We start from the raw sequence: 13,146 nt of genomic DNA on the forward strand, positions 1-13,146 counted from the left end.
TGGTGCTAGTCTATGGAGTCTTCACTGACATGGTGCTAGTCTATGGAGTCTTCACTGACATGGTGCTAGTCTATGGAGTCTTCACTGACATGGTGTTAGTCTATGGAGTCTTCACTGACATGGTGCTAGTCTATGGAGTCTTCACTGACATGGTGTTAGTCTATGGAGTCTTCACTGGCATGGTGCTAGTCTATGGAGTCTTCACTGACATGGTGCTAGTCTATGGAGTCTTCACTGACATGGTGTTAGTCTATGGAGTCTTCACTGACATGGTGCGTTGAAGTGAATGTCATTGATTCTCCCGTCAGATTCACATGTTGCTGTTTTATGTTCATTTGATCTGATAATAAATATGTCTCCGAGTTACAGATTACGACTTCGATGACCAGATTGCGTGTAGAATACAATAGAAAGAATATCTAAGAGTATAAAGTAGAATATTATAGATTAACATAGAATAGAACAGAAATTGTAAGTTGAATCGTCAAATCATATTCCATCACATAAACCCCGGCCACTCCAGCCCATGCTAATGCTTGCCCATGCCAACCAAGGATAACCGATCCAAAATAGATCTCCATTGTGGCTCAGGGCTGTCATGCATCCATGTTTAATGTCTCGCCGACACGCCAAAGAATCTTCGCCTGACTCGTCGAGGGGGTCCTAAACTAGTGTGATGTCACCATCAAAGAGTTGGCTTTGAAGAATCACCCGCTACATTTAGTGTGCAGCGTGGCCAAATCCACAAGCGCCACTAAACAGTGTTCTGAAATCCACACAGAAACCGTGTCTGAACAGCTTTGATCTACGTGGATCGACGTCAAACTATGGCTCACTGGGGATTCACATAGAGCAAGACTGTGTATTGATGCCACCCTATAGCATGTAAGGATAGCTAGAGGAATAACGCTTTCGTAATAGCAGCAGCAATAGTACCGTTCAAAAGAGATGCTTGGTTATTCTGTCATCCAGGACGGTTACTGCTTCAAACACTCAGACTACTGATATCAAAAACACTGTGGCAAGCTGCAGCTTCAGAGCACCATTGTCAGTTCCTGCACCATTGTCAGTCACCCCCCCACCTCCCCTCCCCCAGGTAATGAAGAGGTGAGCCTATATCTGTCCGAGGGGGATCCGTCTTTTATGTGTTTTCTGCTGCTCGCCTATTGATCTGTTTGTTCGAAGACAGAAGAGGAAAAGTTAAGGAGAGGAGGAGGAGATGTGCAGACAAGGGAAAAGGTGACTTGTACAGGAAAATAGACCTGGAAGAGAGAGAGAGAGCGAGCGACGAGAGAGAGTAAGAGCGAGGGAGGGAACGACAGAGGGAATTCATTAAGTTAATATTGTAAATTAATCACTTCATTCCCAAAGTATGCTTTGGCAATATCTACATTGTTTTGTCATGCCTAAAAAGCTATTTTAATTTAATTGAGAAAGAGAGAGTGAGGCAGAATAAATGAAAAACAGTACTATAGTGTTAGGTATGTGGTTATCGAGCTCTCTCTCTGTCTCTCTGTCGCTCTCTCTCTGTCGCTCTCTCTCTGTGTCTCTCTCTGTCGCTCTCTCTCTCTGTCGCTCTCTCTCTCTGTCGCTCTCTCTCTCTGTCGCTCTCTCTCTCTGTCGCTCTCTCTCTCTGTCGCTCTCTCTCTCTGTCGCTCTCTCTCTCTCTGTCGCTCTCTCTCTCTCTGTCGCTCTATCTCTGTGTGTCTCTCTCTCTCTCTCTGTCGCTCTCTCTCTCTCGCTCTCTCTCTGTGTCTCTCTCTGTCTCTATGTACAGGGGGGAACGCGGCCCATTAGTCAGCACACGTTGACATTTATCACTTTGAGGGATTTCACTGATATCTGGAGGATATTGGGAGCCATAGTGGGAATAACACCTCGGAAAATGCATCTGCAGAATTTGATTTGGGACCAGGAATGCCGGCGGCCTATGGGAATGGCTGGGGGCCTCGCGAAAAACCTGCAACTCACTCACTCTCTCTCTCTCTCTCTCTCTCTCTCTCTCTCTCTCTCTCTCTCTCTCTCTCTCTCTCTCTCTCTCTCTCTCTCTCTCTCTCTCTCTCCTCTCTCTCTCTCTCTCTCTCTCTCTCTCTCTCTCTCTCTCTCTCTCTCTCTCTCTCTCTCTCTCTCTCTCTCTCTCTCTCTCTCTCTCTCTCTCTCTCTCTCTCTCTCTCTCTCTCTCTCTCTCTCTCTCTCTCTCACACACTCGCTCTCTCTCTCACACACTCGCTCTCTCTCCTTATTATTTGGTAGAAACTAAACCCCTTCCGGCGTATTATAGCTTATTTTGAAGTCGCGGGCAGATTTGATTGTAGGAAGCCATTATGAAAACAGACGGGGTAGAAAATCAGCAATTGGCAGGCGGGGTCACCTCATCCAAACTGATTTGCATATATATTATTATGGGCGGTCCCAGGGGCCCCGGGGCATGCTGGGTATATTACAGACTAGGCCGCCCCCCTGACCACCTCGCGCCAAATTGAGTTGAAAAGACAAATAGATGAAAAACAAGTAAACAGATCCACAACTTTTGACAGGTTTGTTTATCTGTCAGAGCATTGGATGGAAATATTCATGGTGATGTTGTATCTCAAATAGCATCCTTGTCCTATTTAGAGCACTACGTTTACCATAGAGCTCTGGGCAAAAATAATACACAAATAGCATCCTTGTCCTATATAGAGCACTACGTTTACCATAGAGCTCTGGGCAAAAATAATACACAAATAGCATCCTTTTCCTATATAGTGCACTACGTTTACCATAGAGCTCTGAGCAAAAATAATACACAAATAGGGTGCCATTTTGGGCGCCGCCCTCAATTTCGGTACGCCCCCGCTCTCTCCCCATCCAGGATTTCCATAGGCTCCATTTCACACGCCGGCCACTTTCACAGCTGGGTTTCTGTCAGAGTAAGAGAAGGCTGTTTACCTGTGCCTTGAGCCACGACGAATGGTCTATCTAAAGCCATTAACATATTCACATTAACATGTGATTTGATCTGGCTTTTTGTCCCGCTAAGAGTCATCTACAGTCATGTTTAGCCACTAATGAACCATTGGGTTCCCCTTCCGCCTGATCACTGAATGTTTTTCAATTGACCCATCTATCAAGTGAGAAAACCCTTCCTCCCCAAGCCTCGTCACGTCTCCATGAGGACATGATATAGTTCCCTAGCAACATCCTTACTCAGTGAAGATACTCTATCTGCTCAGCATGATTTAGGTTGGAGCAGAAACCTGCATAATCACTTAGGCTACAATCAAGGCCTAATGTTGAGCAAACTGAGCATTTCCCGATGCTCTTATGAAACCACTCTTAGATAACGTGTATGGTAACACATTGAGGTTTACATGACATAAACGTGACATAAACCTGACATAAACATGACATAGCCTTGACAAGATCCCAAACAACCAGCGTGGGTAACATTCACATGCATTTCCCCTCTAGCCCTCTCGGGGCACTATGGTCACCTCACCTCGGTGAAGTTCATGACCTTCAAGAACCAGATGGTGAACTTTTCAACACTCGTGTAGCATTGCGCGGGTCAAACCACCAGCCTTACAATAAGCTACCTCTCAGCACACAGTCACACTTCCCTTCCAGACCTCCAGGGGGCACTATGGGTAACTCACCACGGTGAAGTTCATGACCTTGAGGATCCAGATGGTGAGCGCCAGGTTGACGATCATGGTGACCAGGAGCAGGAGGATGAAGAAGTAGAGGCAGCGCTTCCTCCAGCCGTAGATACCCACCGGGTAGGCCTGGGCACCTTGGTGTACCCGCTGGCTCAGGGTGTTGGGCTGGGCCGCGAGGATGTACTGCTCCTGGGTCATCTGGAGGAGGAGGAGAGAACAGAAATAGGATTCAAACCCACAGTCTTCCAACTGATGAAGCACTCCTCTAACCTCTAGGCTGTCTGCTGCCCTCTGGAACTTCCAAGATGGAGATCAGGTGCAGTGAGAGGAGAGAGGGCAGAAATGGATGGGGGAGGGTAAAGACAGACAGAGGTGACAAAGAGATTAGGGATGTGAGGTTGGAGGTTAGCGGAGATGGGGGGAAGCAATGGAGTAGAAGGCGTGAGCAGGAAGAGGGAGACTGAGAGGTTAATGAGGGGAGAGGGGATGAGAGAAAGGGTTAGGACCAATGGGACATAGAAAGAGAGAAAGGTTTAGGACCAATGGGACAGGGAAAGAGAGAAAGGGTTAGGACCAATGGGAAAGGGAAAGAGAGAAAGGGTTAGGACCAATGGGACAGGGAAAGAGAGAAAGGGTTAGGACCAATGGGACATGCAGAGAGAGAAAGGGTTAGGACCAATGGGACAGGGAAAGAGAGAAAGGGTTAGGACCAATGGGAAAGGGAAAGGGTTAGGACCAATGGGACAGGGAAAGAGAGAAAGGGTTAGGACCAATGGGAAAGGGAAAGGGTTAGGACCAATGGGACAGGGAAAGAGAGAAAGGGTTAGGACCAATGGGACATAGAAAGAGAGAAAGGGTTAGGACCAATGGGACAGGGAAAGAGAGAAAGGGTTAGGACCAATGGGAAAGGGAAAGGGTTAGGACCAATGGGACATACAGAGAGAGAAAGGGTTAGGACCAATGGGACAGGGAAAGAGAGAAAGGGTTAGGACCAATGGGACATAGAAAGAGAGAAAGGGTTAGGACCAATGGGAAAAGGAAAGAGAGAAAGGGTTAGGACCAATGGGAAAGGGAAAGGGTTAGGACCAATGGGACAGGGAAAAGAGAAAGGTTTAGGACCAATGGGAAAGGGAAAGGGTTAGGACCAATGGGACATGCAGAGAGAGAAAGGGTTAGGACCAATGGGACAGGGAAAGAGAGAAAGGTTTAGGACCAATGGGACATAGAAAGAGAGAAAGGGTTAGGACCAATGGGACAGGGAAAGAGAGAAAGGGTTAGGACCAATGGGAAAGGGAAAGGGTTAGGACCAATGGGAAAGGGAAAGGGTTAGGACCAATGGGACATGCAGAGAGAGAAAGGGTTAGGACCAATGGGACAGGGAAAGAGAGAAAGGTTTAGGACCAATGGGACATAGAAAGAGAGAAAGGGTTAGGACCAATGGGACAGGGAAAGAGAGAAAGGGTTAGGACCAATGGGACAGGGAAAGAGAGAAAGGTTTAGGACCAATGGGACATAGAAAGAGAGAAAGGGTTAGGACCAATGGGACAGGGAAAGAGAGAAAGGGTTAGGACCAATGGGAAAGGGAAAGGGTTAGGACCAATGGGACATAGAAAGAGAGAAAGGTTTAGGACCAATGGGACATAGAAAGAGAGAAAGGGTTAGGACCAATGGGACAGGGAAAGAGAGAAAGGGTTAGGACCAATGGGACAGGGAAAGAGAGAAAGGTTTAGGACCAATGGGACATAGAAAGAGAGAAAGGGTTAGGACCAATGGGACAGGGAAAGAGAGAAAGGGTTAGGACCAATGGGACAGGGAAAGAGAGAAAGGTTTAGGACCAATGGGACATAGAAAGAGAGAAACGGTTAGGACCAATGGGACAGGGAAAGAGAGAAAGGGTTAGGACCAATGGAACAGGGAAAGAGAGAAAGGGTTAGGACCAATGGGAAAGGGAAAGGGTTAGGACCAATGGGACATAGAAAGAGAGAAAGGTGTAGGACCAATGGGACATAGAAAGAGAGAAAGGGTTAGGACCAATGGGACAGGGAAAGGGTTAGGACCAATGGGACATAGAAAGAGAGAAAGGTTTAGGACCAATGGGACATAGAAAGAGAGAAAGGTTTAGGACCAATGGGACATAGAAAGAGAGAAAGGGTTAGGACCAATGGGACATAGAAAGAGAGAAAGGGTTAGGACCAATGGGAAAGGGAAAGGGTTAGGACCAATGGGACATAGAAAGAGAGAAAGGTTTAGGACCAATGGGACATAGAAAGAGAGAAAGGGTTAGGACCAATGGGACAGGGAAAGAGAGAAAGGGTTAGGACCAATGGGACAGGGAAAGAGAGAAAGGGTTATGACCAATGGGACAGGGAAAGGGTTAGGACCAATGGGACATAGAAAGAGAGAAAGGGTTAGGACCAATGGGACAGGGAAAGCGAGAAAGGTTTAGGACCAATGGGACAGGGAAAGGGTTAGGACCAATGGGACAGGGAAAGAGAGAAAGGTTTAGGACCAATGGGACATAGAAAGAGAGAAAGGGTTAGGACCAATGGGACATAGAAAGAGAGAAAGGGTTAGGACCAATGGGACAGGGAAAGGGTTAGGACCAATGGGACAGGGAAAGAGAGAACGGTTTAGGACCAATGGGACATAGAAAGAGAGAAAGGTTTAGGACCAATGGGACAGGGAAAGAGAGAAAGGGTTAGGACCAATGGGACAGGGAAAGAGAGAACGGTTTAGGACCAATGGGACAGGGAAAGAGAGAAAGGGTTAGGACCAATGGGACAGGGAAAGAGAGAAAGGTTTAGGACCAATGGGACAGGGAAAGAGAGAAAGGGTTAGGACCAATGGGACAGGGAAAGAGAGGATGGGAGGCAAGAAAGAGGGGTCAAGGTTAGAGAGAGAGGGAAGGAAAGGAGAGGAGATGGATGAAGTGAGACGGAAAGAGGAAGAAGGCGACAGAGGAAAGGAGGAAGAGAAGGTCAAAGAGAGGAGAGGAGGGATGGGGGAGAAGCAGAGGGAGATAGAAAGAATGGACAGATGACGGAGAGAGAGAGAAAGACAGAGAGAGATGCTATTTGGCCCTAAACAGAGAGTACACAGTGGCACTGTGACTGACCCAAACTTAAGGAAAGCTTTGACTATGTACAGACTCGTGAGACTAGTGAGACTAGCCTTGCTATTGAGAAAGGCCACCGTAGGCAGACCTGGCTCTCAAGAGAAGACAGGCTTTGTGCACACTGCCCAAAAAATGAGGTGGAAACTGAGCTGCACCTCCTAACCTCCTGCCCAATGTATGACCATATTAGAGAGACATATTTCCCTCAGATTACACAGATACACAAAGAATTCAAAAACAAACGCGATTTTGATAAACTCTCATATCTACTGGGTGAAATACCACAGTGTGCCATCACAGCAGCAAGATTTGTGACCTGTTGCCACAAGAAAAGGGAAACCAGTGAAGAACAAACACCATTGTAAATACAACCCATATTTATGTTTATTTATTTTCCCTTTTGTACATTAACCATTTGTACATCGTTACCACACTGTATATATACATAATATGACATTTGTAATGTCTTCATTGTTTTGAAACTTCTGAATGTGTAATGCTTACTGTTCATTTTTATTGTTTATTTCACTTTTGTATATTATCTACCTCACTTGCTTTGGCAATGTTAACACGTTTCCCATGCCAAAACAGCCCCTTGAATTGAATTGAATTGAGCGAGAGACAGAGAGAGAGAGAGACAGAGAGACAGAGCGAGAGACAGAGCGAGAGAGAGAGAGAGAGAGAGAGAGAGAGAGATGGCGAGAGCGAGAGAGAGAGACTGAGACAGAGCGAGAAACAGAGCGAGAGACCGAGAGAGAGAGAGAGAGAGAGAGAGAGAGAGAGAGAAAGAGAGAAAGAGAGACAGAGAGCAGTGGATAGAGCAGAGATAGAGAAGACCGGTGGTGTCGAAGGAAGGAAGAAAGCGAGGGAGGGAGGGAGGGAGGGAGAGAGGGAGGGAGGGAGGGAAGAGGAGAACGGAGAAAGAGAGTACGAAGGAGAGCGGGAGAGTGAAGATAAGAAAGACAGGAGAGAAAAGCCATTCGTTCTACTGCTTGAAGAGCTGAGGATAGGAAAGATACCACTCTGCCAGGCCTCTGGTATCTCCCTGTAGATCTCTAGTCTATATTGCTGGGCCCTGCCTGGATTCTCACTAAAGTCTAACCGGGAACTATAGAATCCATTCGACACATCAGCGAATGCCCATTACCCACAAGCCCATAGAAAATGACACGGTGACGTATTGAATTAGCAATAGTGTTCGGCAGCGGTGTTCTGCTATTGGAGATTGCAGACATTCTCCCTGGCATTTTCACTGCTTGCCCAACTTGATTGTTTGTGTAAACAGCATGACTGTATTCTACCATTCAGAATGCTGTGTTAGAAGTCCAAAATGTCACCGCTATTTCCTTTTAGTGCCTATGGGCCTTGGACTAAAGTAGTGCACTAAAGAGGGAATAGGGTTCTATTTGGGACGGAGACATTGCCTGGGCTCAACAGGTCAGAGCTGCTTCATAGCCCCGGGACTTCATGTGGCTATAAATATCTAATGAGCAACGCATTAGAAGTGAAGAAACATTACTTCTCATTCCCACCACCTCCTCCCTCAATCTGTCTCTCTCTCTATTTCCTCTCACTGTTTGTTGCCACATATGTTCCTTTTCTCATTTCTCGTCCTTTTTCTGAACGTCCCTAAATGTGACCGCATCTCTCCTCTCCTTCTCTTTCCTGCTCTCCCTCTTTACCTCACTCCTCTCTCTATCCATCTCTCCTCTCCCTCTCTTTCCTGCTCTCCCTCTTTACCTCACTCCTCTCTCTATCCATCTCTCCTCTCCCTCTCTTTCCTGCTCTCCCTCTTTACCTCACTCCTCTCTCTATCCGTCTTTCCCTCTCCTTCTCTCTTTCTTTCTATTCATTTCTCTCTCCTTTCCCTCTTAGTCTCTCATTCCTTTCCCATCCATCTCTCTAGCTCTCTCTCCATTTCTTCATCCCCCTGTTACGCTCTCTATCACACTATCCATCTTTTACACCTCTCTCTCTCCATCCATTTCTCCATCCCCCTCTCCCTCTCCCTCTACGCTACCTGTATGCCTCTCAACCCCTCCACCACCAATCCCATGTAGTCTCAATACATTTCTCAAATTGAACTGACAAGGAGCGATCCATCACGCCTGGGTCTCCCCGCCTGAGGCTTTCCAACGGAGCCGCAACGTGACTTTATTAACGCCTTAACAGCCAAACGCCTCTGCTGTCGCGGCAACCCAGGCGCCGCCGCAATCCAATCAGCCCGATAGCGTCCTGTGCTGCATCACCACATCTTAGCAACCATTCAAGGCAGGAAGGCTTTAGAGAGGAAAGTAGGGGGGAAAGAAATGGGAAAACTGACAGAGAGTGAGGTTGGTTGTTTGTTTTGAGGCGGTGGTGGAGGGGGAATTTCCCAGAATTCCCTGGGTAGAGATATATGGAGGGAACGGGATGGAAAGGAAAAGGGAAGAGATGGAGGAATGGCTCAGCTGTAAACCATTGATGTGGGAAGGAGAGGTGAGTTATATTGGTGAGGTATAGTTGAAGAGGTGTGGAGAGGTCTGGGTTAAAGGCACACAGATGACTCACAGAGAGACTAATGTTAAGGGTAATGATACTACATCGTCAGTCAGATACCTGCAGGAGGCGTGTGTGTGTACCTGCCTGCCTGCGTTCATGTGTGTGTGTGTGTGTGTGTGTGTACCTGCCTGCCTGCGTTCATGTGTGTGTGTGTGTGTGTGTGTGTACCTGCCTGCCTGAATTCATGTGTGTGTGTGTGTGTACCTGCCTGCGTTCATGTGTGTGTGCGCGTGCACGTGCGCGACGCGTGTGCGTGTGTGTGTGTAATGACTCATGCCTCAGTCAGAGAGGAGTAGTGAAGGCATCAAGGGACAGGAAGTGATCCAGCCAGCCAAGATGTAATGCTATTTTCTCTTCCTGCAGATTGCCCTATTGAATCCCATTCCCCAAATGGAAACACATCTCCTCTGATACAATGACTCAGAGTACAGGTGATTGAAGGTGTGTAAGAAAACACTTGATGCATCCTAAATAGCACCCTATTCCCTACATGGTGCACTTTAAAGGGAATACAGTGCCATTTGGGACACCGACACAGCTCATCAGAGAACTGGGAGGGAGATAATGGTGTTGGGAGGGGCAAGTGACTTTTCCTTGTTAAAGACAGGAAAAGAGGACGGAGAAGAGAAAGTTTTGACTAGCTTGTATATGTGGTTGTTTTATCTATCTTAGTTGAATGCACTGACTAAGTCTCTCTGGATAAGAGCGTCTGCTAAATTACCAAAATGTCAATGTACCTGTTAAAGACGCAGTCCGGGATCTTAAGCTCAACAAATTCGTAAAAAAATATAATTTGATTCGTAACATATCATACGAATTGCAAAACATTATTATTTGACAGTTCTTAGGAGGACGTAACATATCAAATTAAATGGATGACGTAGTACACATTTGGATGACGTAGTACACAATTGCATGACGTAGTACACAATTGCATGATGTAGTACACAATTGGATGACGTAGTACACATTTGCATGACGTAGTACACATTTGCATGACGTAGTACACAATTGCATGATGTAGTACACAATTGGATGACGTAGTACACATTTGCATGACGTAGTACACATTTGCATGACGTAGTACACAACTGCATGATGTAGTACACAATTGGATGACGTAGTACACATTTGCATGACGTAGTACACATTTGCATGACGTAGTACACAATTGAATGATGTAGTACACAATTGGATGACGTAGTACACATTTGGATGACGTAGTACACATTTGGATGACGTAGTACACATTTGGATGACGTAGTACACATTTGGATGACGTAGTACACATTTGGATGACGTAGTACACATTTGGATGACGTAGTACACATTTGCATGACGTAGTACACAGAAAGCGGGGACCCGTTTTGGACTGAGGCTTTCAAAACTACTGGCTGGAATAATACAAATGTTCTGGAGCGTTACTTTAAAAACTGACAAAGGGATGACCAATTTTGTTCTTTGAAAGATTGTCGTCTTTTGCGGTCTTTCGTATCGTGTACGACCTGCCTAACAGACATCGGGTTGTATGGTCGAGAGGAAAAGTCATATGTTAACTTCCCTGACTAGCGCACTCGTCCTGTCACACCAGACATGTCAATTATGTAACATGTTTCCTCAATCGATACGGCTTTCAACTTGCTTCCATTTCACGCAATGACATTCAGCAGAGTTTGAGCACACACTGTAAGTCACATTAAACAAATCAATACATCTTTTAAAAGGTCACAGCAGTTGCTGCTGTAACTCAACTTACGGTAGAGCGGCAGACAGTGCAGATCTGTGGCTAATTCAACTTTGCCGTCACAAGAGTGGGTGTGTGTGCGTGTTTGTGTGCGTGCTTGTGTGTGTGTGTGCAAAAGGTACACATGTAGGATCTTAATTTGATCAAACTGTTGTCGAAGGAAATACAAACTTGTAGTGTATTTGAGTTTAAAAAGACGTCTAAAGTTTGTAATTTCCACTTTAAAATGTCCGACTTGGGCCCTCCCGAGTGACACAGTGGTCTAAGGCACTGCATCCCCAACGGGCGGGTGCAGAAAAGGGGTGTTTGGCGGAACATGTTTTGGAGGACACGTCTCGACCTTCACCTCTCCCGAGCCCGTTGGGGAGTTGCAGCAATGACACAAGATCAAAATTGGATCGCAATTGGATATCACGAAAAAGGGGGTAAAGTATATAGGAAAAATAAATAAATCCTCAAACAAACTCACTTCAGCATCTGTTATCTGACTGAAAAGAAGCAGTGTCTCCTTCCCAAGATTCCCTGATGAACCTCCCCTGTGGTATGTTTCTAGGTGTGTACTGTACTGTCCTATGTAATCACCGTCATTTTCATATCCAATTAACACCTCAAACAAGGTCTAAGGCAGGAGGAAGTTGGCCAGGGAAACTTGGGAAGGAGGACACTGCTTCTTTACAGTCAGATAACGGATGCTGAAGAGAATTGGTTTGATGATTTTAAAAGGAGGGAGACGGAACTGGTTGTCGAGGAAAGTAGGCTACGTCTCACTGTGTGTAAGTGTGTGTTTGTGAGAAGCTTCTAAATAATAATGCAGCTGCTATGTGTGTGTGTGTGCACGCACGCTTGGGGGGGGGGGGGTTGTTAAGGTTAGGTTTTCGTGTTAAAACTAGGGTCAAGGTTAGGATTAGGGTAAGGGTTAGGTTTAGGGGTTAGGGAAAATAGGATTTTGAATGGAACTGAATTGTCTGTTCCCACAAGGTTAGTTATACAAGGTTGTGTGTGTGTGTGTGTGTGTGTGTGCGTGCGTGCGTGTGTGTAATTAATGTCCATTAATTATAAGTCAAACAATAATTCACAGTTCCTGTTGCTGCAGGATTATTTTCCTGCTGTGAGAAACGGTTCAATTTAAGATCAGATACTATTGGCAACTTCTCACTTTTTCTCTCCCTGCCTCCCCGTCCATCCCCTCCCCCACCCCCTCGCTCCACATCAGATGTTTGAGAAAATCAAACCTCCTAGGCTGAAGTAGCCCTGCACAGGCTATCATCAAACAAACTCACTTCAGCATCCGTTATCTGACTGAAAAGAAGCAGTGTCTCCTTCCCAAGTTTCCCTGATGAACCTTCCCTGTGGTAGGTTTCTAAGTGTGTACTGTACTATGTACTGTGTAATCACTCTCATTTCCATATCCAATTAACGCCTTAAACAAGGTTTAAGGCAGTTGGTAGTTGGCCAGGGAAACTGTTACATCTGCGCCTGCCACGCCCTCTACTGCTCATCTTGTGTCTCCCTAACCTGCCGCCACTCCCACAGTGCTCTCTCCCTTTTCCTCTTTGTGTGTGTGTGTGTGTGTGTGTGTGTGTGTGTGTGTGTGTGTGATTGTGTGGGCGGACACAGGTGTGCTGGAGGCGGAGCAGATCCCCACCAGCTGCAATCTGCTCCATAATCAAGACCTTTACAACTACTCAGCCTTGCCACTTCCACGCTGCCAGATTGTAATCTTTGCTCAGTCAGTCTCCATTTTTGTAGCTGTTACTTCCTGCTTAGATCCTGTTTTCGTGTTGTCTGTTTTCCTGTGCTTGACGCGGTTTTCCTCTTCTGCTCTGACTCTGGTCCGTTTCTCCAGTCCCACGTCTCGTCAGTCATGCTACACTGTCCTGGACCCCCCCCACTCCACTGCATCCTTGGATTCCTCTCAGGACCTGCTTACCCAGTCCCAACTCCCCTCGCCCCAGCCTCAGGACCTGCTTACCCAGTCCCAACTCCCCTCGCCCCAGCCTCAGGACCTGCTTACCCAGTCCCAACCCCAGCCTCCGCACCTGGTTTCCTGCAACCCGCCCGAGCTTCCCCTGACCTGCACTCCATCTTCCCTCTGTGTTTCAATA

The 13,146-nt window shown here is 46.6% G+C and overlaps 1 protein-coding gene across 1 annotated transcript in view; it reads right to left on the bottom strand.

The window, feature by feature from the left end:
• LOC110534569 (zeta-sarcoglycan) overlaps positions 1-13,146 on the bottom strand; it is a 323,045-nt gene that overhangs the window by 103,558 nt on the left and 206,341 nt on the right. Inside the window, exon 2 of the mRNA XM_090187849.1 lies at positions 3,639-3,839. Coding sequence (XP_090043975.1) covers positions 3,639-3,839 — 201 coding nt within the window. The remainder of the gene's footprint in view (positions 1-3,638; positions 3,840-13,146) is intronic.

Source organism: Oncorhynchus mykiss, chromosome 10, assembly GCF_057628025.1.
Source record: "Oncorhynchus mykiss isolate SJ-2025 chromosome 10, ASM5762802v1, whole genome shotgun sequence".
NCBI lineage: Eukaryota > Metazoa > Chordata > Actinopteri > Salmoniformes > Salmonidae > Oncorhynchus > Oncorhynchus mykiss.